This window comes from Paramisgurnus dabryanus, chromosome 19 (assembly GCF_030506205.2).
Source record: "Paramisgurnus dabryanus chromosome 19, PD_genome_1.1, whole genome shotgun sequence".
NCBI classification, from domain to species: Eukaryota; Metazoa; Chordata; class Actinopteri; order Cypriniformes; family Cobitidae; genus Paramisgurnus; species Paramisgurnus dabryanus.
The window spans coordinates 18219680-18244789 of NC_133355.1; the positions used below are offsets into that span (position 1 = coordinate 18219680).

At 38.0% G+C, this 25110-nt stretch overlaps 1 protein-coding gene across 1 annotated transcript in view; it reads left to right on the plus strand.

Annotated features, from left to right (window-relative positions):
• Positions 1-25110, plus strand: part of adgrb2 (adhesion G protein-coupled receptor B2) — a 363394-nt gene that overhangs the window by 307681 nt on the left and 30603 nt on the right. Inside the window, exons 21-26 of the mRNA XM_065292273.2 lie at positions 833-902; positions 2765-2831; positions 6504-6589; positions 11792-11890; positions 17415-17586; positions 22523-22615. Coding sequence (XP_065148345.1) covers positions 833-902; positions 2765-2831; positions 6504-6589; positions 11792-11890; positions 17415-17586; positions 22523-22615 — 587 coding nt within the window. The remainder of the gene's footprint in view (positions 1-832; positions 903-2764; positions 2832-6503; positions 6590-11791; positions 11891-17414; positions 17587-22522; positions 22616-25110) is intronic.

Genomic DNA, 25110 nt, shown 5'->3' on the forward strand with positions numbered 1-25110 from the left:
GTGAACGGACATATGTCTCTTCTGATCTGATCAACCAAAACACATCTCAATACCAGGTATAAACAGGGCCATAGACCCAGAAAGCAGTGTGTTCATGTTACCAGACCTTTAACTGCAACAAAGATCTTAAACGGACCAAGAATCTCCCACGGACTGATAAGTAAAGCGACCAATTAAAAAAGTGTGTCGATTTGCTGAATTGTATTTGAATTTCTTGCAGTTAAAAATGTATCTCTACAATTTGTTTACCAGTAGAAGACAACGATTTGATATTTGTAGAACATTTTGCAGGCAAAATGCCACAGCGATAATAAGGATTTGATGATGTTCAGACCTCACGGCGTTTGACAACATTATTCGGTTAAAAGCCAGTCACTCACAGCATGCACAGTGCTGAAATAAGAGGGCCACAGTTCACGCTTTGAGTTCTTTCCCCCACAGAGCACTCAAAAACGTTTACACTGACTCACAGGGGGTTGTTTTTTCACTAAAGTAGTGTGTCTGGGGTCTGCAAGGGCACTGGGCGCAGAGGGAATTGTGTACCTGTACGACATGTGCATTTGTCCATGAAAAGGGCACAAGCTAAAGAAAGGTACAGACGTGAGAGTACATTTCTTCAGATAACTTCCCCTTCAGCCTCAGGCTGTATGCCATTAGTGCTTCTAAGAAAACAATCCTGCAAACTAAAGTGTGAAATAAGGTTGGATTGCATGTACCATTTATACTTTTGCCTTAAGCAGGGCTTCCCTTATGTTAGGTGGGCAGTTTAATGTAAAAACGGTTTGCTTCCACTACGTTGTTTTCTTCATTATAGACGTTTTTTTTCACACAGGTCTTCCTGCCCTTGTGGTTGCTGTATCTGTGGGCTTCACCCGGGCTAGAGGTTACGGCACGCCAAATTAGTGAGTATCCCAAATGCCACGTAGTTTCACAAGAAGACTTAAAAAGAAAGATTGCTTGCATCTTTAACAAATGCCACCTGCGCAGTTCCTCATTTAGTAGCCATAGATGCTACTTAGGATATTTGCATGTAATAGCTTCTTACTTCACAAAGCAATTGATTTAAACAAGGGTGCTTTCTGCGTATTCAGTCACGAAAGTTAAATACAATGTGGCCTTTGAGGGCTGTAATTGGGTGCATCTGCCACATGGATTCATGGATTCAGATGAAAGGACAAGTTATGGACACTGTGCCAGGAAGTCCATCTCCTCACATAACCCTGACTCATTAACTGCTTGTTTACCTAATAGTCACTCTCATCTCTGCAGTCTAAACATTGCACTCATATTAGTGACAGCGTATGCATACAATTATAGATTCCACTCTGAGCATACAAATATATGCATGTACTGTACTTCAGCATATATTTGCTCTATGCATTGAAAGCAGTTTAACAATGTGATATATTTAGAAGGTGGAAGTGTACAGTTACTGAGGCCAGCTAGTGTTTGAGAGCTGCGCTGTAAGTAAACCTCACTACCTGACCTCAAGATGTGCTTTAGCGACAGACACTAGAGGTCTTGGTCTTTAGCTTCCTTGTTAGAGCGCCCGACTCCCATGCCAGACCGATTACCGTTCAAGTCCCATTTACGGGTGCGTTTTCCAAACAACATCGTAGCTTGTAGTACGATACATAGTTGGAGAAACTAACTACCTTGTCAAGACATAGTAACTTTGTCGCACATTCGTCGTTTGAACCATAGTTGATGATGTCACATGGGAGGAGGAGTACTAATTAATCTGTTCAAATAAATTTAATGTCAGATTACTGCTGTATATTGCACCGGACGACTGATTTTGTTATCGTGATTTAGTTATCTGTTGTTTATTTTCAAGAATGCGTAAATTCCCTTTTACGTCACTCCTCCCAAAGATTCCCCAGGGTCTTAAAGCTCTTGATCTGCGCATATGCGCAGTTTTCAAATGCAGCGCTTTAATTCTGTTTACAAACTTAAATACGTAAACTAACTTTTGAATACATTTAGAATGATGGATATAGAATGTACTACATATGTTTTGCTTATTTTGTTGAAAAGCATGATCAACGTAAGTCTAAGTATTATAATTACAAGGAACCACAGATAAAGAGCTCTCATTCAAACCACACAAGTTTAGGAAAGCAGCTTACGAATGTTCGTTTGAACTATAATTTCGGGAAACACCAAATCATTGAATTTTGTCAATAGCGTTATTGACAAAATTCAACGACAGTAACTTACGACAGTAGTTGGCTAACAATGCTTTTGGGAAACGCATCCCTTGGCGTGTGCGAGTAAGACAGAGGCAGTAGGATGAAGCAGTATGATAAAGAGGTTGTGTGAAGCATCATCACTAATTTCTTAATAAGGGTATGAATTTGGTGCTGGAAAGAGTCCAAGACAGAATGAATTGGGCCCATTAGCACCCGGTTCAAAGAATAATGATATAAACATGGTTTTCTTTTTCTATTAACATTCTCTTTTACCTGCTTTCCATTGACGGTAACAACAATTGTGGGCGTAGGTTGTGGGTGGTTAGTGAATACAATGCATAGGATGTTTGTGTTAATGTGTTTTAGTGAGTAACAGTACAAGGTAATTTGAATAAAACACATTTTTCTCTTATTATATTTTTTCTATTTTTTGCAGACCCTATTTTGTCTGTAATGTTGCAGTGCTTAAGTCTCTCTCTCTCTCTCTCTCTCTCTCTCTCTCTCTCTCTCTCTCTCTCTCTCTCTCTCTCTCTCTCTCTCTCTCTCTCTCTCTCTCTCTCTCTTCATTTTAGTTGCTGGTTGTCTTTGGAAGGCGGGCTGCTCTATGCATTCGTTGGCCCTGCTGCCGTCATTGTACTGGTAGGTTTCTAACTGTCTTCCCTTTTATATTTAAAGGGGACGTATCATGAAAATCTGACTTTTTCCATGTTTAGGTGCTATAATTGGGTCCCCAGTGCTTCTGTCAACCTAGAAAATGTGAAAAAGATCAACCCAGTAACTTAGTTTTGGTAAACAATTCTCTGCAAGCATGTGAAAAATAGGTCATTAAAATTTGCCCCCCTTGTGATGTCAGAAGGGGATCTTATTATGATAATACCACCCCTTAATCTGCACTCTCCGACTACAGCACTGCCATTTAGAGCAGAGAGAAAGAGAAAAAATAATTGACAGCACAATTGACTTTTAATTTCAACAAACCACCATTATGGTGATCAGTGTTTGCATTTCATAAGCTAATTTGCACGTTAAAGAACACACCCAAAAACGGCATATTTTTGCTCACACCTAGAAAGTGGCAATTTTAACATGTTATAATAAATTATCCGTGGGGTATTTTGAGTTAAAATTTCACATACGTACTCTAGGGACACCAAAGATTTATTTGACATCTTAAAACATTCATTCTTAAAACTTTAATAATCATTTAAAACACATCACGCCCAGAGTCAAAGAGAAAAAACTCTGGTGACCTGTCTTATTAAAAACATGCATACTGTTTATTATGTACATCACGTGCATTAGCAAACTCGATGAGCTTATCAGCCCAAAGCGACCATGTGTTTACATTTAATCCACAGTCCGGTCTCAGGTGCTGTTTCGCTCGATGCACTTGCGTGTTTTTCCATGGTCAGATGTGATTTGCGTTGTTTGTTTCCTGGTTGTGCCGTGAAGCGGCCCACTCAAACAAACAACTGTAAATGAGATTTGGGCATCTGGAGATGCTGCCGCCCTCCTCTGAGAGCCAAATCTAATTAATGGAAAAAATAATTAATTTTGCCTCTAGCAAATAGTTGAACAGAGAGCCATTGTCTTAGCAAGGACTTTGTATGATCGGAATGCAAACGGTGCGTGACGACATGCCGTACGCTTGGCGAGTTCAATAATGTTCTTGGAGCAGAGCTGAAAGGGTTTGGTTTGTTTCGTGTTTGTAGACATAAATCAACAGTAGTCTCAGCTTAGGCACCAGTGTAGAATCAATTGAGGTGTGGCTTGTTAGCATGGCCCCATAAATCTCTTGCTGGTAAATATGTAACTCCACATTTCTCAAGGAGAGTTCCCAATACTGCCATTGAGGTGTAGGAAGACTGAAAAGCTTTTTTGCAGGTGCATAGATCAGTCAGGTGACTTAGTAATGATGTCACTGAACAGAAAGTGCATTACAGTCTTGTCACAAAAAACAAACAAACAAGAAATCTGCCGTACCGTTTGTAAAACAAAGGAAACAGACATATAGACAGACTCGGCTTATACTCTAAGGGGCGGTTTCCCGGACCAGGATTAGCTTAATCCAGGACTAGGCCTTAGTTTAATTAGGAAATATAACTAGTTTTAACAAACATGCCTTACTAAAAACATTACCTGTGTGCATTTTGAGGTAAAACAAAGGGCACTGATGTATTTTAAGATATGTCAGTGCAAGTTATTTTCAGTTTGGAGAGCTCTTAAAAGTGTTTAAGTCTAGGACTAGTCTAATCCCTGTCCGGGAAACCGCCCCTAAATCTACTCTACGTACTGAAGGTTCAGGAGTCCAGATGTGTACAGTTTTTCCGATGCTTTAGTCTAAGCTTCTCTTTAGTACTCCGTGTGTGCCGTGGACAGCTGGTTGGAGCGGACTAGACAACAATCTGCTGGGAGAGAGAGTGGTTTTGGGACATAAGGAGATTACTGTTCCACACAATCATTTGCATCCAGTCTCAAATCTACCCATCACGGCTGTTAGGGAACCATTGCTGTAGATGCCTCTGAAGACAGAGGTCACCATGCAGCAATACTTTATTTTCATCATCTTATTGTGTTTTATACAGTAATGCAGGCCTCCTGCATTAAACAGCACATATTCTTCCACTTATTAGACACTGTGGTTGCCATTGCACATGAAAAACAACACTTTGTAAAATGTTGCACCCTTAAGCTTTAAGTACAATAAAATTGGCTTTACCAGTTATTTCAGCTAGTGTATTTTAAATGTTTTTGCATTACTTGAACTCATCAAAATAAGTTAAGCAATTTCAACTTATTTCTATAAGTTACAGCAACACTGGTTTGAACAAAATAAGTCAGCGAAATATGTGTACATTGTAGAGTTCAGATGTCTTCGTTATTTAATCTGTTAAAGGTGCTGTGTGTAGATTTTAGTGGCATCTAGTGGTGAGGTTGCGATTTTCAACGGCTCAGTCCGTTATGTAGGTCTTTATACACCACTGAAAATATAGTTATGTATATTATGTATATTATATTCAATTTCTGTCAATAGATCCTCCTAAAATTTACACACTGCGCCTTTAAACCTTTCCCCGCCAGTGTTTTTTTTATAAAGTTGCCAGCCAGTGCCAGCATTTTGTATTTTTTGCACAAATGTTTAATGCCTTTAATGCCAGAAAATGTTCTTCTTTAAATATATAAACATACAATATATCAAATAAAAGAACAGACACTCTACTTAAAAAACCGTTTTATCCTACCTTCAATTTTCTTTTTATTACCTGAGATAATTGCATTTTTGTAAAGGACTTTTGTTAGAGATCAGATTCAGAGCGATCCTCAAAACATACACAGAGTTTGAAATGTTTGACCTAAGGGAATACTTCTGGGTTTTATAAGTTGGGTAAGAGTGCCACATGGTGGATAATAGCGGAAATATGGATTGCCAGAAAAACTCGTCATTGGCAGGGAAGTGTTTTCTTTTTATTGACAAGTTAACTTGTCAATGGCGGGGAAAGAGTTAAAGCCCCTGTTTGATTACATTTATTAAGTCTTTTACTGACAAACTATGTAAATCAAAAGACGAAGAATTTTATATTAAGTGTTCTTCTGACAAACTGTATGTAAATCAAAAGACAAAGAATTGTATATTTTAAAGCAGCACTATGTAAGACTGGCTCACGGATTCCCCATGTGGTTAAAAAGTGCAATTGTCTGTTATCGGTATTGTTGTAATTACTATTGTTGTGTACACTCACCGTAAGCAGGGCAATACACGTACATTTGTTGATAGAACCGATGAATGCAGAAAGTCATTTGGAAACCATGTTAACCAAACCCGTGGAGCTGTAAGTACCGACCCGACTACACAACTAACATAGTGTGGTTGTAGCCACTAGAAGGCTAATCAGGTGGCAACAGCAGTAGAAATCATCCATTTAAGAGTTGTTCTATCACTGAAATAATTTTAGAGACATTGTTTTAAGGTCGAAAACTACAAAGTGCTGCTTTAAGTCTTAAGTCATACAGTTTGAGTAAACTTGCTTAGACGGACAGCATTGTATGTGTTTGAGTCAAACTCCATTTTGTTTGGGACATTGGTGTGTTTCTGAACTAACAAGCTCAGTGTTAACTAGCTTAGCTGTCTTCCCCTAAAAAACTGTTGTGGTAGTGAAGAGCACAGTTAGGCTGGTCGACCAGCACTGGACCAGAATTATCAAACATAAACCAGCTTAGGTTAACATGGAACATTACACTAGTCTGGTCATCTTTATTTGTTTTAGCCAATGGCTAGCCATGTCTAACAAAGCTACTGTCTCATTCCTGCAGGTCAACATGCTAATTGGAATAGTGGTCTTCAACAAGCTCATGTCAAGAGATGGCATCTCAGACAAGTCCAAAAAGCAGAGAGCAGGGTAAGTGAAGGTCAAAATGATGACTTATTTGCTTTTGGATCTACACCAAGCCACTCATTTATGGCTATATCTATTGAATGTTTAAAAATATGCTGTCAAACTCTTGTACGTCCTATATGAATTACTCAAACACGCACTCACGCTGCCACTAAAAGTTAAAAAACATAGCACTGAAAGCCAAGATATGACAGCTTCATTAATGGACTTATTGATTTGCTTGCCTGCTAACCCCAAGCCAGTTCTCTGATAGCTCTGTCATTAGCTAAGTGTGTATTCATTGTTCATGTAACTGCACCTACTGACAGGATCAAGGAGTCATTGTGCTTTTAAAATGCACATTCTGTTATGCCTTTGTACGATTGGACGCAAAGCTGAGTGATCCATTAAACACTTGTGTTAATGTGTGGCATGTCCCATCCCTCACCTCAAACCGGAAGATAAACCACGCTGGATATTCCATTCTGCTCTATGGATCTTCTGCCTGTAACCTTCAAGAGCATTCTTACAGATATATACCAGCCCTCCCTCTTTAATTAAACTAATGCCACACCACAATTCCCATTTCTAAACAAAGATAAGTGCACCACGTTGTTTGACTTAGCTCAGAGGTCAGCCAGCGTTAAAAATGTGTCTTTTTGCAATCTTATATACTGAATGCATTTCAGGCCGCTTTAGTGCTCAAAGCGCAGCTAAGTTATTGCTCCGGAGGGCTAATAGCTTTTCTATTGTGCACGCGTGTTGTACAAAATGCTGTTTAAAACTGTGGTATTGCTTGGTGGACCACCATACAGCTGTCTTGGCATGAAACTCTGGGTCTTGCTAATTGAATGAGAAGCTAATCAGAGATCTGAGCTAATCCAATGACTGGTTATTTCTAATCCCTCCAGGCAAAAGTACGTTTTGCAGATTTGCCCTAATTGATTTGTCTTTTTCATTTTTTCTGTTTTTATAATGTTTATGTGCCAGGAGATCAATGCATATTGGGAGCTGCAATGGCTAACTATGGATTTATTTCAGCTAGTGGCTTTTATTCAAGATTTTCCAGCTTTTACATTTACATATTCGCAATCCAAATCAATGTCTTTTTCACACAACACACACACACACACACACACACACACACACACACACACACACACACACACACACACACACACACACACACACACACACACATATGCAAGGAACCAAACTGATAAAAAAGGGTGTACAGTTAGCTTGAGATTTTTTCCTTCATGTCTGACTGTACATTATCCTTGGCTGCTTCCGAAATCTCTAAAATCTCCAAAGCATGAAGGCACGTTCGAATCCAAAGGTATCCTGAAATCCTCTTGCCCTACAATTTTATGCATGTGTGTGCGCGGGGGGAATGTGATTGGTCGAGTCTGGTCGAGTTTGAAAAAAATAAAATGGCGTCCAAGAAAGCGTCTGGAGCAAAAGTTTTTTGTAAATAAGGGCATATTTTTAGCAAGAAATTAGTATTGTAGTTTTTAAATATGGGATTTGTTTTCGCAACGGCGCTCTCTGTTTATATTTCAAACATAATTCCATTATGCTGCCTATGAAAGCTGTCCTAATGCGTTTCCCAGAGCTGCCTTTATGTTGCCAAAGTCATTGCCTCATGAGGCAGCGAGGCAACAAGTCAGCTGCTGTTTACTTCCCACATACATACACAATCTGACACAACATTTGATCTATGATTAAAGGATTAGTTAATTTTCTTAAAAAAAATCCAGATAATTTACTCACCACCATGTCATCCAAAATGTTGATGTCTTTCTTTGTTCAGGCGAGAAGAAATTATGTTTTTTGAGGAAAATATTCCAGGAATTTTTTCATTTTAATTGACTTTAATGGACCCCAACACTTAACAGTTTTAATGCAGTTTAAAATCGCAGTTTCAAAGGACTCTAAATGATCCCAAACGAGGCATAAGGTCTTATCTAGTGAAACGATTGTCATGTTTGGCAAGAAAAATTAAAAATATGCCATTTTAAACCACAGCTTCTCGTCTTCCTTCGGCTGTGTGACACGCCAGCGCAACTTCACGTAATTGCTTAGTGACGTCATAAGGTCACGTGTTATATATATGAAACGCACATTTGCCGACCATTTTAAACAATAAACTGACACAAAGACATTAATTAATATCATTCCACATACAACAACGTCTGAACGGTCCTCTTTCTCAACACTTGTAAACACTGGGGAGTAATTTCGCATACGTCATTTGTGACCTCTTGACGTGGTGACGTATTACGCGACATCGCGCTGGCACGTCACACGACCGGAGGAAGACAAGAAGTTGTGGCTTAAAAGTGCATATTATTTATTTTTCTGGCCAAATATGACCATCGTTTCGCTAGATAAGACCCTTATGCCTCATTTGAGATCGTTTAGAGTCCTTTGAAACTGCAAACTGCAAAGTCCATTAAAATGAGAAAAATCCTGGAATGTTTTCCTCAAAAAACATAATTTCTTCTCGACTGAACAAAGAAAGACATCAACATTTTGGATGACATGGTGGTGAGTAAATTATCTGGATTTTTTTTTTTTCAAGAAAATGGACAAATCCTTTAAATAAATTATTGTAAATATAAGTATATACTGCAAATAAATGTATTACTCTCGAGTTATTCAAGTTATTTTGTTATGTGGAAGATCTAAGTCACAAGTATTATGGCTTGTAAGGAATATCATTTTGCTGTTTTGTGTCTTTTGAATTATTAGAACTAAATATGCCTGAAAGCTCTGTATTAAGCTTTTATAGCGTTTGCTGACTTTCACTGTTTTTGCTCTTAGATGCTGACCCTGCATGGCCCTCATTTCCACGTGTCTGATGTTTTGAGCACATTCACCAAGTCCATAAAATGAAGGCTGTATTTTGTTTCCTTAACGGCCTTAATTAGCCATCAACCTTTTAAAATAGACACAAAATGATTATTGAGATTGAAACAAAATGCGTTCAATAATGCATGAGCACCTGAGTTTGCAGCCAAGCGTAGGATTTCTCATCAGTGACTTAAACAGCTAAAGCACCAAACAGATGGATTCCATTCATCCATTAGATTTTGAAAGGTGGTTTATCCAGCGTTAAAATAGCATCTCCCATCCCATAATATTGAAGACAACTTCCTTTAATTCAACTTATATTCTAAACAATGTCTCGGCTGTCATCCGCTATTTATTTAAATACATCTTATTCAGCCAATATAGCAGCATTGCATCAAACAGTCGAGTAAGTTAGTGGGCGTGCACACGAAAGATTTTACGCCCGCAGCCGGCACATGTTTTTAAATGTTTCCAATGGAAGCTCAGCGTTTTTCAAATGAGCCAGCAGCTAGCGTTTTTTACCACGCTGAAAAAGATTCAACTTTGGGTGAAAAGCTCTGCTCGTCAATGTCAGTTCTCACACGGCAATCCAATCACAGTGGAGGAGGGGCGTGACATTACCACAGCAACCAATAGGCTAACAGCTACCAAAGCGCTCAGCTGAAGAAAGCTGGCACTCAGCTGAAAAACAGCTGGCATTCGCCATACTCCAGGTGTTTTCAGCCGCATTTAAAAGTTTTGGTGTGCACAACCCCTTAGGGGCTGGACTATGAATTTTTTGTTGCGCAGAAAATATGCACTTCACCTTTAAGAATGTACTGTTTATCTTACAATCCGCATTTATAAAATCCCAAATTAACTAGCCCGAAACACTAGCATTCTCCTGGGTTACCCGGCCCATCTGTTTGCCCTTTATACAGATACAGATGTCCTTTTCTTATAAGAAATTTATTGTTTCTCATTTAAATTGTTAGCATGCTGTCGGAGCCACTGGTGTGGTGGGCAGTGCACCGATACAGAGCATAGACGTGGTTTGGCGTCCCAAGTTCAAGTCCCAGCCTGACGTCCTTTGTTGGTCCTTTTCCCATCTTTCCACCCTGTTTTCTCCCAGTTTCCTTTAATCTCTATAGACGGTTTCATCGGACGCACGTGCGGTGAAGCAATTACGCATTTGAGTGGAACTTAACATCCGGTCTCTGTTTGTTTAATGGTCTGACTAGTTGCTAAATTGAACTCTTGGACCTCGTTGAAAATAAACAAATGTTTTGGTTTCCTAAAGACGAGGGAAGACGGCGATCATGGATTACCACTATTTAAAGGGAGGGTTCGGCAGCTGATCTGTAGTCAAGATTGTATACATTATATAGTACACATTTTACACTGTAACATTAGAAAATTGTAGTTTCTGATACGCTTTAGCTATGATTTGAACTAAGGTAATCTACGTGTGTTTATTTAGCTTGTTATCAGAAATAAACTACTCTACAAGTACTGTTGTTATTGTTTCTTAGCCGTTTGTTTATGTTGTTCCTGCTGAAACTGTCTATACTTTACTGTCTGTCAATAAAAGCAAAAAAAATGCCCCCAAAAATAATTTTCTTAAAAGTCAAAATTCTTAGCATGCTTTTTAAACCCTATGCATAAAATTACTATATTTATAAAGCTGATGGGGATTGTAGAAGGGTTCATTAAAAACTGAACATCCCGGCTAATGACCCGAGGGAAGTCAACCTGATCTGCTTTCTAACAATGCTTACGCAAATTTGGTGAGGGGGTCATAGACATTATCAGGTGTACATTTGTCCAACTCTGTGCAGTATGACTCTTGACTGACTGCTTTCACATACACATATCCTTCTCACAACACATGCATGCACACTTCAGTAAGCGGGTAAAGTAGGTTGGTCTTTGCAGCTCCCATCTGCCTCATGTGCTTATTGTTAATGATCTGTAGTCGCTTTCTGCTTTATCTCTCCATTTTCTCATTTTCCTGTTTTTTCTCATTTTCTTTCTCTCTCTCATGCTGTGATATTCATTGCAAATATCTCTCTGTCGTTGTTAATGCCATTGCTTGATGCCGTACTGTTGGAATTACTTTAATTTTGTATTTTCCTCTTTTTTTCTTTTTTTCTCTCTCTCTCTCTCTTCCCCCGTGCACTTGTTTTGTTTTCGTTTCTCAAACTATTTTCATTTGCAATCCCCCCCTCCCAAATCTCTCTTGTTTGTCTGCGTGTGTTGGTGTGTTGGTGTATGTTATCCTGTATGTCTCATATTCCTGCCCATCTTCCCTGCTTTTGCCTCATGTGTGTATGACATCCATCTCTTTCTCATGTGTCTGTTGTTTGTGTGTATGTGTGTTGGGTCCTGAAGCCCGCCAGTGGAGGCACGTAGCAGGCTGCTCCTGAAATGCTCCAAGTGTGGGGTGATCTCCAGTACCGCCTTGTCCAGCTCTACCGCCAGAAGCGCCATGTTAGTCCCATTCCATATTCTCTCTTTGTCTCTTTTCTCCCTTCATCTCTTTCTCTTTTCTCTAGAGCCCAACATTGACAGTAAGAGATAGAAACTCTTCGAAGAGCCACCCTACTGACTGCACATCCTAAACTTGGCGTGTCTTTTATTTTAATACATACAGTATAGGGGCGCTTTCCCGGACATGCCTTATTCTAGTCCCAGACTAAAATGCATGTTTGAGCTGCATTTAAATGACTTAAAGGAGGGGTCCATGAGTTTTTAGAAAACACTTTGTAAACGGGAGTCGGGCCACCTACCAAAACACACTTGTAGCCAATCAGCAGTAAGTTTGTTTTTTTACTGAGACAAGCTCACAATTTAAGGTTACATGCATAGTTACAGTATAGACATTACAAAAAGTGGATTAATATGTTGTCATTTCAGTGTATTTGTAAATTAGACTAATACCAGTCTATTGTCCACGGTAATCTATTCACCAATGGTCTATTATATAAAACCTGGCATACAACATGTAATCTTTGGCTTTTGTATTGCCTCTAACAGCTTTTTAACATCTTTCACTGTGAACAATGCTCAGACTTGTGAACCTTGATACCCATGCATAATGAGGTGCATGGTTTAGATTTATCAAATTTCTTATTATAGAATGTACATTCAGATCAGGTATAATTAAACATATTCATAAAAAATACTTTTATATAATTAACTAAATGAAATCAATAAATTCCCAGCCCTATTAATATGCATAAAAGACATACACAAACATGTAGAGGTGCGCTCTTTGAAGAGGTGAAAGAACCGAAGTGTGGCATAAAAGCCACCTCTGGTTCTTTTGGTTTTGAGAAAATTAGATCTCTGGTGTTTGCCAGAGAAGACATGTTTTTGATATGATAATGAAATAAATGATATCCCTCTCTGTTCTTCTGTCTCTTTGTTTGGTTGTTACTTTTCTTGTTTATCATCTCATTATTGCTACCTGCATTTCTCTATCTTTGTTTGGGCTTTTTGAGGGGAAATATGCGTGCGTGGTACCATAATATGACTTCTATTTGTATAAATGAACACAAAAAATAAAGGATTCTCAAGGAAGCTTCAAAAGACCATGTTTATATAATCCCACCAATCACAGTGCCGTTTGGGTTGGGTCAGCTTACTTTTGGGGGCTTTTCCACTGGGTGCAGTACGTAGTACCCAATACTCTTTTTAGTACCACCTCGGTTGGGGTTCCAAGCGACCCGAGATGATACAAAAAACACTGACGCGAAAACACTGTAGATCACTGATTGGTTTGAGAGAATCGTTACTACCAGTGTCATCGCTTTAATGTAAAAGATTAGCTTTACCTTCATGCTAGTTTGCGCTATCTATGCTTTGCTGTAAGTTCCCAAATTCCCTTTTAGCGGTGAAAAACATCCACAGGTTGAGACTCAGGAACACCATACCAGTTTTTTCCAGACTTGCAGTTTGTGGTGGCACAGTTGCGTCGCGAACATCCACATTTATGCTTAAATGCAACTTAAATGCAGCTCAGCGGAGCGAGTCGACTGATGCCACGGGTGTTTGTACAGAAACTGCCTAGTGAGACAGAGGTAGTGATAAACGCGATGTGCAAACATATATTTGTAGTGGTCACTTTTAATTTTGTGGCGGACTGAGAAATAAATGTATGGGGATGTATAGCATTCCAACAACGCTCTCACTTGTGTGATGTCTTAGCAGTAGGCAGCGCAAATATAACGACACGCCTATAATCCCTCCAACTCCGAAGTGTTACTAAACTCGATGGAAAAGCTACCCAAGCCAAAGTGAGATGAGCTTATCCGACCTAAACCGTGGGGTACTATGCAATGGAAAAGCCCTATTACTTACTCTGATAACTGTTCCAGCATTCCACCTTCATCCCAGCCTTTCCATAGTTTAGTTTAATGAGGACATGCTTGAGCTCTCTTTTATAACTGGCGCAGGTCAACTCTAAATCATTTATATGTAAAACTCATTTTAACATATGAGCAAACCTTTGTCTTTCTATCTCAGTCTGTCTTCTCACTCATTGCTTATGTTCGTCTCGTGTCAGTCACATGTAGGAGACTGAGTCAGTGCAGCGTGAACGTAATAAATTGATGCCCAGCTGTGGTGAGCCTTTGCTTGGCTGAGCCCAGACGGACACCTTTTACCCACACCTGATATTTACCTAAACATGCCCTGCGTGATGCAGAACCAAAACACTCCTTTAGGATTAGCAACTGGTTGAAAACACTGTCTGTGTTGGTGGGCGTAATTTGCATCATGAAGAGAAAATATTTCTTTATTTTTATAAGCAAAATAGCATGTGTGGGAGCTTGCCCTGAAGATCATGTGTGCCTGCACATTTGAGATAAGAGTAATTGTGTACTTCACACCATCACATGAGGTCATAAAGTATTTTCGTTCTTTACCAAAAAGTTACCATAGTTTCTGTCAAAATACCAATACCAAATACTGCATCACATTAATTAGATCTTTCTAGAGTTTTATTTTATTAAAATTTTTATTGAAAATATACAAAATATTACTTGGTAAATTGTTGGCCTTAATCGAATACAATGTAAGAATCATTTGTTTATTCTTCAGCTAAACGCCTTGTAAAGGGTGATTTTGTAAGGATAAAATCGCATTTTCTTTCATCTCGAGATATTTTGCTTGATCTTCCACTGATATTCCACGGTTATGCAACTCTGAGAACGATCCAATCACAAGAGGTCAAAAAAATGAAAAACAATATTGATTTGTTAAAAACAAAAGTGGGAGGGTTTGGGGCACACAGTGCTGCGCCCCATGGCGGATCTGAAACAAGCCAGTTAGAGCTGAGCCTCAAGTCACATGCTTTTAACAAATTTACTGACCTACATAGACACTCGTTTGGGTGGCGCCCCAGACACACACTTATGACACAACAAACTTGTTTTGATTTTTTATTTTCTTAATAAATGATAACATTACTAACAGTAAAATATTACAACTAAATGATTTTATTTTGTATTAATTTGCACTATATATTTAACTTTTTGGTAACATGTAAAAAGTAGCTTTTCTCATTACCCAACTTTAGATATTTTGCTTGATCTTCCACTGATATTCCACGGTTATGCAACTCTGAGAACGATCCAATCACAAGAGGTCAAAAAAATGAAAAACAATATTGATTTGTTAAAAACAAAAGTGGGAGGGTTTGGGGCACACAGTGCTGCGCCCCATGGCGGATCTGAAACAAGCCAGTTAGAGCTGAGCCTCAAGTCACATGCTTTTAACAAATTTACTACATAGACACTCGTTTGGGTGGCGCCCCAGACACACACTTATGACACAACAAACTTGTTTTGATTTTTTCTTTTCTTAATAAAATTTACTACATAGACACTCGTTTGGGTGGCGCCCCAGACACACACTTATGACACAACAAACTTGTTTTGATTTTTTCTTTTCTTAATAAATGATAACATTACTAACAGTAAAATATTACAACTAAATGATTTTATTTTGTATTAATTTGCACTATATATTTAACTTTTTGGTAACATGTTAAAGTAGCTTTTCTCTTTACCCAACTTTAGATATTTTGCTTGATCTTCCACTGATATTCCACGGTTATGCAACTCTGAGAACGATCCAATCACAAGAGGTCAAAAAAAATGAAAAACAATATTGATTTGTTAAAAACAAAAGTGGGAGGGTTTGGGGCACACAGTGCTGTGCCCCATGGCGGATCTGAAACAAGCCAGTTAGAGCTGAGCCTCAAGTCACATGCTTTTAACAAATTTACTGACCTACATAGACACTTGTTTGGGTGGCGCCCCAGACACACACTTATGACACAACAAACTTGTTTTGATATTTTATTTTCTTAATAAATGATAACATTACTAACAGTAAAATATTACAACTAAATGATTTTATTTTGTATTAATTTGCACTATATATTTAACTTTTTGGTAACATGTTAAAGTAGCTTTTCTCTTTACCCAACTTTAAGGGGGCGGCGCCCCAGCATCCCCTATCGACCAGCCGCTACTGTGTGAGACATATTTTGAGTTGGAGATCACCATAACATGCTATATTAGGGGTAAAAAGTATAAACTCTTTTTATCTAAAAAATTCCAAGTAACTTCCCTTTGGAAATTCAAACTATAAATGCTGTTTTAAAAATCTTTAATGTGGTGTGACAATTGCTGCGGTCTTCTGTAATATTTGAAACAACGCATGAATAAACAGTAGAGAGTATGTTGATCAATACAGTTCAACTAAATGAAATGCATCATCCCTAACCACCCTGTATCCTACTAACATTATATATACCTCAGGCCCAGGAAAAGTATTAAGGGTTTTTAGCTACAGTAGTTAAAGTCTAAACATTGTTTTCTTTTTTTTGATTAGCCAAGTAAAAATAGTAAAATATAATGGTTATATAATTTGTTGTTTAAAGGAAAGCTGAGACTTTTATTTCAACTGCATCAAACTCATTTTGACTTAAAAAGAGGGGAGGTTACCAATAAATGCATCTACCTGCACTGTCAGAAAAAGAATGTTTAAAACTATACATTTTCTTTTGCTAGGGTGGTACCTCAAATGTTAATTTTTTTACCTTTATGGGTATACAACACATTGAAATGTTCTCCCTTTTGGAATACAATATTATACCATAAGGATCTATTTTGTAGATTTTAAATCTACAGAACCTTTAAAGGTACAGTAATTTACCCAATTTACCTTTAAAGGTACAACAATTTATCCAAAAATGTACAACATGGTATTATGTTTCCTACCTGTAAAGGTACAAAACAGAAAATTTTAGGGTACCATCCCAGCGACAGATAAGGTACAGTTTTAAACCTTTTTTGTAAAAGTGTCTATTTAAATCAACTATAATTTTCTTTGTGAAATTCGTGTAATTTCACTTGACTTTGTTAACTTCAATCTGCAAAGACAAAGCTAATTACATACTAACTGCTTAACATTACCTATAATAAAACCTGATGGTTTGTTGTAAACAGCTATTCATCAAATGGGCAAAACAATGCTTACTGGTCATAAATAAGAAAAGATTTGTTACTCTTACAGGGCATACACACGCAATGCGAATTTAATGATTTGCGCAAGTAGATTACATACAAAGTTTTTATAAATAAATAAATCAGAAAGTAATTTTTGTATTAACTAAAAAAATTGTATTTTAACAGAAATCTATTAACTATACAGTTTACTAATAATACACTATTTTTGAAATACTTTGTCCCACCGTTACCATTTCAGTCACACAGCTGCTTATTTTATCAACATTACCCATTTTATGATGACTATTGTAGTTCATGCTGCATTGTTTTCGGTTACACGCCTGTGATGCAGTGCTGATTTCCAAATCTCATTAATGTTCCCATAGCTCCACTTTAACAGCTACAACAGTTGATATTAATCAGTCATTATTGCAGGTTCATTGATGAATGTTTGAAGGCTAAATAACACTTTGCTCTCTATTCTCTCTGCACAGGGCATCTTTATGGAGTTCTTGTGTGGTTCTCCCTTTGTTGGCTCTCACGTGGATGTCAGCAGTGCTGGCCATCACCGACCGCCGCTCCACGCTCTTCCAGGTGCTCTTCGCTGTCTTTGACTCAGTCCAAGGCTTTGTTATTATCACCGTGCACTGCGCCATGCGCCGAGAGGTAAGTGGTTTGCTTACAGCAGGGATCTCCAAAATGGGTCCTGGAGGGCCAATGTCCTGCAGAGTTTAATTGAAACACATCTGCCTGAATGGCAGGATTAGTCAATTTTCTTAAAAAAATCCAGATAATTTACTCACCACCATGTCATCCAAAATGTTGATCTCTTTCTTTGTTCAGTCGAGAAGAAATTATGTTTTTTGAGGAAAACATTCCAGGATTTTTCTCATTTTACTGGACTTTAATGGACCCCAACACTTAACAGTTAAAAATTGTAATTTTTGACAAGAAAAATAAAAAATATGCACTGTTAAACCACTACTTCTTATCTATCTTTGTTCCTGTGATGCGCCAGCGTGACCTCACGCAATACGTCATCACGTGAAGAGGTCACAGATGATTTATGCGAAACTACACCCCAGTGTTTACAAGTGTGAAGAAAGAGGACCGCTTTGACGTTGTTGTATGTTGAATGATACTAATTAATGTCTTTGTGTCAGTTTATTGTTTAAAATGGTCCGCAAATGTGGGTTTCATTTATGTAACACGTGACCTTTCTACGTCACTACCCCGTTACGTGAGGTAGCGCTGGCAGGCCACAGAATCAGAGATAGACGAGAAGTTGTGGTTTAAAAGTGCATATTTTAAATTTTCTTGTCAAAAATGAAAATCGTTTCGCTAGATAAGACCCTTATGCCTCGTTTGAGATCGTTTAGAGTCCGTTGAAACTCAGCTAAAATTTTTTTTTAAAAACTGTGTTGAGTTAAGAGTTAAGTGTTGGGGTCCATTATAGGCCAATCCTGGAATGTTTTCCTCAAAAAACATAATTTCTTCTCGACTGAACAAAGAAAGACACCAACATTTTGGATGACATGGTGGTGAGTAAATTATCAGGATTTTTTTTTTTTAAGAAAATTGACTAATCCTTTAAATCACTTCACAATAAAGACCCTTTTTTCCAACAGACTTTAGGATTATCGCAAAAATAAGCTCTGTGTTTAACAAAAGTTCATGCATTTACACACTTTGTCCAACAGATGAACTCAACTTTTAGGAATTTTTAAGTCAAAATTCAGCTTTTTATATTTTTAGTGAACACATTTAGACTTTAATATTAATACAATTTTTATTAATCTGTAAAGATTAATTTGTTGGACAAAACAAGGAAGTTTCATAAACTTTTGTTAAACACAGTGCTTATTATTTTTTTGCGATAATCCAAAAGTCTGGCGAAAGAACCCATGTATCACAAACAGGGTCTACAAAAATACATCATCTTTGCGGCACTCTTTTACATGGCTCATGGTTTTCTTAATCCCACATAACAAGCGCTCAAAACTAATAACACACGGTAACCTGGATGCTGCAAATCATTTCGACAGATGCAGTTTAATATTACACAAAAATTAAATATAAATGTCTGTTAATAACAGATATGAACTTATATTCACAAATGATTAAACCAAAAGCGTGACATTTAAACATAAACGTGTTTTCTCTCGTAAGGTCTTCATTCGTTAAAAATTTCTTTATAAAAAATTTCAAATCAATATTTAATGTTCCTTACCTTTTGTATGAAATAAATAGCCATGTAACAAGTGAGATAATCTCCATTATATCCCTAAATTATTATAGTTTAGCACAAACATTCACCCACATGCACAAATGAAGGCCAAAGCACAGCAATATTGCAGATAATTAAATTCTTCAATGATGGAATAATCCATCTTTTTTAATTTAGTAAACATCCTTTAAAATCCATAGTAATGTTACGTGTGTGACAGAAATAGCATGCGCTACTTTCATGAAATAATAGGCCATTAATAAGTCAATTGACTGATCAAACATACTGTATTGTAGTGCTTGCCATCCACAGAGCAGCCTTATTCAATATGCAACAAGGCAATGATTCAGCTCTGCAGAACTTGGCCGACTTTCATGTATCGAATGAATAAGAATATGCCGCTGGAGTTTGAGAAGAGAGGAATAATCGGTTTTAAATCGCTAAGGCATATATGTTAAATCAATATCACAAAGCCAAAGGATTAGAGTTTAAAAAAATCCTAGCATTATTTTAGTAAATATACGAAAATCCCTGCCAAGGATTTGATGTAATCCCTAATAGCTTTAGCAAAACAAGAAAGTGGAGTGTGGTCTGTACAACAGACCCTGATATATATATCTAATAGTTTTGATGTACGAATTAAATACGCTGTTTAATGGTGGAGCCAACAATAGAAACACAGCTATCACGATTAGCAGAAGATTGGATGTGCAGGGTGGTGGAAGAGAAGAGGGAATTTTGCTTTCATGAAGCTTGAGTATTAAAGGCTCGCCATTGGGTATCCGTCTGGTATGTCTACTGCTTTGACTCAATGGGCAATCATCCATAAACAGGCGCTGAGATTGAGTCTGCCTCTTTCAGCGTGTCACAAAGCAGCCGCTGTGCATCCTCATTTCAGTTATGCTTAAAGGCTGTCTCTGTGAAGAGTGCTGCTAACTCTGTTAAAAAGAAGGAAGGATTTACTAAGTGCAGAAAAAGTGCAGTGTATTAAATAAAGTGTTTCGACACCATTGGCTATACTGAGGACATAAAAGTATGATTTTCTGAAGGTATAACCGTAAAGAGCAGCCATTTGTGAGATGCAGCATGTTGTAGTACAATACATTTCACTTACCGCATCTGTCACTGCATGTTGATGTCAGACATACCAGTGCATTAAATCAATGAGATTTGAACCAGTGACCTTGACGTTGCTGGTGCAATGCTCTACCAGCTGAGATTAAGGAAAAGCTGTTTTTGTTTAAGAAGACACAGTGCTTTCAATTGGTCAATCCATAGTCAATCCATGTGTATGCAAATAAGTTGCTAAGGCTACCCTGTTGTCAGGGAAACAGACAGTTTTTGATGAAAGGGATTGTCCGCCTCTAGTATTGTTATGAAGTTTGCAAGTATCTCTGTAGTTATGTAAGCAGCTTCCTGAAGCTATAGCAAACAGGCTCTTAAATGTTTGTTATGCAGGAATATAAACTAATATTTTAGTGTTATGTGAAATCTCATGCAGGAACCTCTGTAGAGTACTACACTAACTACATTAAAGTAATTATTCTCTTTAGGGTGTCTGTGTTTGTAGCTTTTTTAATACCACCCTTCCGTTTTTTAATATAATAGTCATGTATAACTTGTCGCCATTAAATGCTGTAAATAAGTCCCTGTAAAGTCAATATTGAAAATTGTTTTTAAACACACTTTACATTTTAGGAATTATTGCTGAAACATGCCACAGAGACTGTAAACAATGTAATACTAAATTGCAGTGTTAGATCGTTAAACAGTTTATCACCATTACTGAGTTCAGGATTTTTTAAAGCAGGCCTAAAACAGTGTCTCAATAGCGCAATTGAGCCACTGCGCATGGCTCTGCCCTTAAAGGGGACATTTCACAACACTTTTCTCATTTAAAAAAAAATGTAAAATTAATCTTTGGTTTCCCCAGAGTGCGTATGTGAAGTTCTAGCTCAAAATACAATATAAATAATTTATTATAACAAGTTAAAATTGCCACTTTGTACGTGGGAGCAAAAATGTGCCGATTTGGGGTGTGTCCTTTTAAATGCAAATGAGCTGATCTCTGCAGTGCTGTTAAATAGTGCAGATTAAGGGGCGGTATGATCCCCTTTTGACATCACAAGGGGAGACAAATTTTAATGACCTATTTTTTCACATGTTCGCAGAGAATGGTTTACCAAAACTAAGTTACCGGGTTGTACTTTATCACATTTTCTATATCAGTAGAAGCACTGGGGACCCAGTTGTAGCACTTAACCTTGAAAAAGTCAGATTTTCATGATATGTCCCCTTTTACACAATCACAAGCATTCATTCAGGTTGTAGCTTTATTTGAAAGTTGAGAGAGATGGCGGCTTTCTCGTTTCATTGCGGACATGCCCCCAGGGTTTGAGAGCTGAGAATCTTTGGACTTTTTCTCCAAAATGTTGATAACTTAACACATTTTTCTGTTGTGTGAATACATTTAATATCTTACTTCACCGTGACTTTAATTTGTAAATAAGTAAAATATTTAACGATTTTTAAATCAAGATATATTTATTTGAGAACCAAAATTACAATATATTACATATATATTACATATATGTATATATATATATATATATATATATATATATATATATATATATATATATATATATATATATATATATATATATATATATACTTATTATATAGAATATGTGTTGTATTTGCTATTGACAAAATGTTCTGTGCTATGCTTGCCTATGCAAAAAGTCAATGGTGTGTAGGACAAAAGCAGCCCAGTCTCATGAAATTACATAGCCTGGTCCAACCAGACTCTTGTACATTCATTTCATTTGTACAGAGAGTCTGGCCACGCTCCATTGCAAAGCGTTACTTCCGTTAAGGAGGGTCCTCTGTTGAAGTTTAAAACTATTGGATCTGCCCAGAGTCACTCAGGATCTGCCATAGGCAGTCGCTAACGTGTGGTTGTGACGTATATTATGCGCCCCGAAACCGGACGGAAACAACAAGTCCGAATGATCAGACCAACAAAACTTAGCAAACATTATTCTTGCTCCGGCTTTAACTTCTGTATATTCGGCAGTTTTGCAACAACAGACCGAATAGCTTTACTCACGTCTTTCTCCGCTGCCATTACTGAACTACAACTCAAACTGACGCACGACCTCAACTTCATCGTTTATTAATCTTATTCAAGTTCTTTTCTTAAGTAAATATTCATTCTAAATGTGTAGATATTTATTTACTGTATAACAACACAAATATAAAAATCTTTTTTTTGCAGTGCATTATTTTTAGCTGTAGTTTTTGAGAAGCAAACCGTGGGTTTTTTGTAAGTCACCCTGACCCAACCTTCTATCCCCTGATTGTCCGCGTCAGGTGCAGGATGCTGTGCGTTGCAGAATGGGTGGCTGCAAAGACGACAGTGAAAACTCCCCAGACTCCTGCAAGAACGGCCAGGTGCAGATCATGGTGAATAACATTTCATTCCATCTCATCACACAAATATGAGTGGACATAATACATTAGGAAAGCGTACTAGTTACTCTGGTTATAGTCTGTGTCCCATCTACTTTGGGGATTGCTTTTGTGGTACAGTAGTATTTAAGAAGGTTTTACAATTTGTGTTTATGTAGTACAAAAAGCCTTTAAATCTGAGGCGTTTGAAATATCATTCAAAATGACTACTCTGCCTCTTTAAAATGATTGCATATTTCAATTGTTCTTAAAATGTCAAATTAGTTATCAATATGCTGACAGGTAATTATATTTTATATATTCATTTTAGGCATGAATAAGATCAAGCATGTCAGTAACAGGCTTGGCAGCACCCAATGAAGGGTGTGACCTTATAGAATGTTTTAATATGGTTTATGAGCCCTTTATCCAGTGCTCGACAGTGATTTATTCATGTCAAAGGCAAGACTTGCATGTACTGTAACCATGGTAACTACACCAAGAAGTCTCTCTGAGTGTGTGAATCAGTTTGGATGAGAGAGATCATCACCCCAGCAGGTCCACTTCACCTTTCTTCTCCTCACCTTCTGTCTCTCTCTCAACCTTTTTTTGTTCTGCCTCTTTGCCGGCAGAGATGCCCTCACAGGCCGAGCCTCTACAGTCAGCAACAGTGCGGCTCACTCCGATATTCACCTCCTTGCTGCCATGGCTGCCATCAAACTTGTCCCGCCCACCCTCCACTAGCTTTGGCCAATCACAATCATGGACCTGCTCATGACCACAACCATGGCCTCTCTCATAACCACAACCATAGTCACACGCTTAACCAGAACCACAACCATACTCTCAACCACTGCCATGGTCATATCCATAACCACACTCAGAACCTCGTCCTGGAGCAAACCCAAAAATCTGTATGTCTCTACAATTGTGTGTTTTCTTTAGAGTTAGTCCTGTCAGTTTTAGAGTGTAGCTAAATGCGTAGCGCATGCATATTAGCCGGCTTATTAGATAAGTGGTTTGCTGTCAGCAGATTTGACTTGTTTAGTGCAAAGTTACACAGTTTTTCTTATGCTGGTACACACCAAAAGATTTTTTACATCTTATAAGATTTTCAAAATGTTTTAGACCACAAACAATCCTAGATTTAACCGTTTTGCTCCTATTGTGTGTGGTGTGCCATGATGTGTCAAAGACAGCACACCACACACAAACAGATTTTCAACCAGAGTCTTGACTGTGAACACAGGAAATCTCGCAAAATCTCACGAGACTTCAGAATAAGCATGGCGGACGATATGTAGGAAACATTTTCAATGAAAATAAAAGGGGTTGGTGAAGTCATGGAGACAGCGGGAACATGGTCTGTACAAGTTCACTTTGCATCAACTTGTCAGCGCCATGACTGCTTCCGTCGCCCATCTCAAGGGCGTGCGCGTGTTTGTCCTCGGGGTTCCCCCCCACATGTTTAACTCTTTCCCCGCCATTGACGAGATATCTCGTCAATTAAGAGAAAACGCTTCCCCGCCAATTACGAGATTTTCCGTCTTTCCGCAATACCGCTATTATCCTTCCGCAACTTTTTAAAACCGGAAGTATTGCCCTATGGCAAGCTGCTGCATGTCCGTGTCTGTTTTAAAGATCGCTCTGAATGGGATCTCTATGAAAAGTCAGTCACAAAAATTGAATTATTTTTGCTTTTTGCTCAAAATATGGTGTTTTTGCAAAAACCTACCCATATTCAAAAGCTTATTGCAAAAGAACCACTAAAGGTAGGATGAAACGGGGTTTTTTTTGTTTGAAAGCAGAGGGTCTGTTCTTTCATTTGGTATATTGTATGTTTATATATTTAAAGAAGAACATTTTCTGGAAGGCATTAAACTTTGGTGAAAATCATGAAAAACGCTGGCGCTGGCTGGCAACTTTTTTTAAAAACGCTGGCGGTGAAAGAGTTAATATTTACGATTCGCGATCGGGGCGTCTCCGACGTTCTTCCGATCAGGTTCGGACACTCTTAACACACCTCACACGAAGGGAAAATCTGATAAGATAATCTGTAGAACCATCAAGATAATCGGGACATAGCTAGGATTGTCGAAAGGAGGGGAAATCGGCACAAAATCAGCCCGTTTATCTTTTGGTGTGTACCCAGCATTAGTCTCCTTTGCTGTGAAGTAAAATCTCATTTTACAGTACTGTTGGTTTTTCTTAACGTTAACATGCAGGTAAACTCACACATACAAGTCAATCTCGCTGAAATTGTTTCACAGAGAAGTGTTGAAATCCTTTGAGAGTCAATGCTATTGGCAGGAGTTGCCAACACCGCATTTCAATGAGGGCCCACAATTCAAAAGAGCTACGCAGGGACGGACATTTTCAGTTTGTCCTCAGGGACGTAGGCAGTTTACGTTCATTGTATCTTTTTTATTTATTTTTTAAATATTTCACTGAAATCAAATCATTTTTGGGGCTTGTTTGGAAAGTCAAGCCCAGCTGTGTCAGATTGCGGT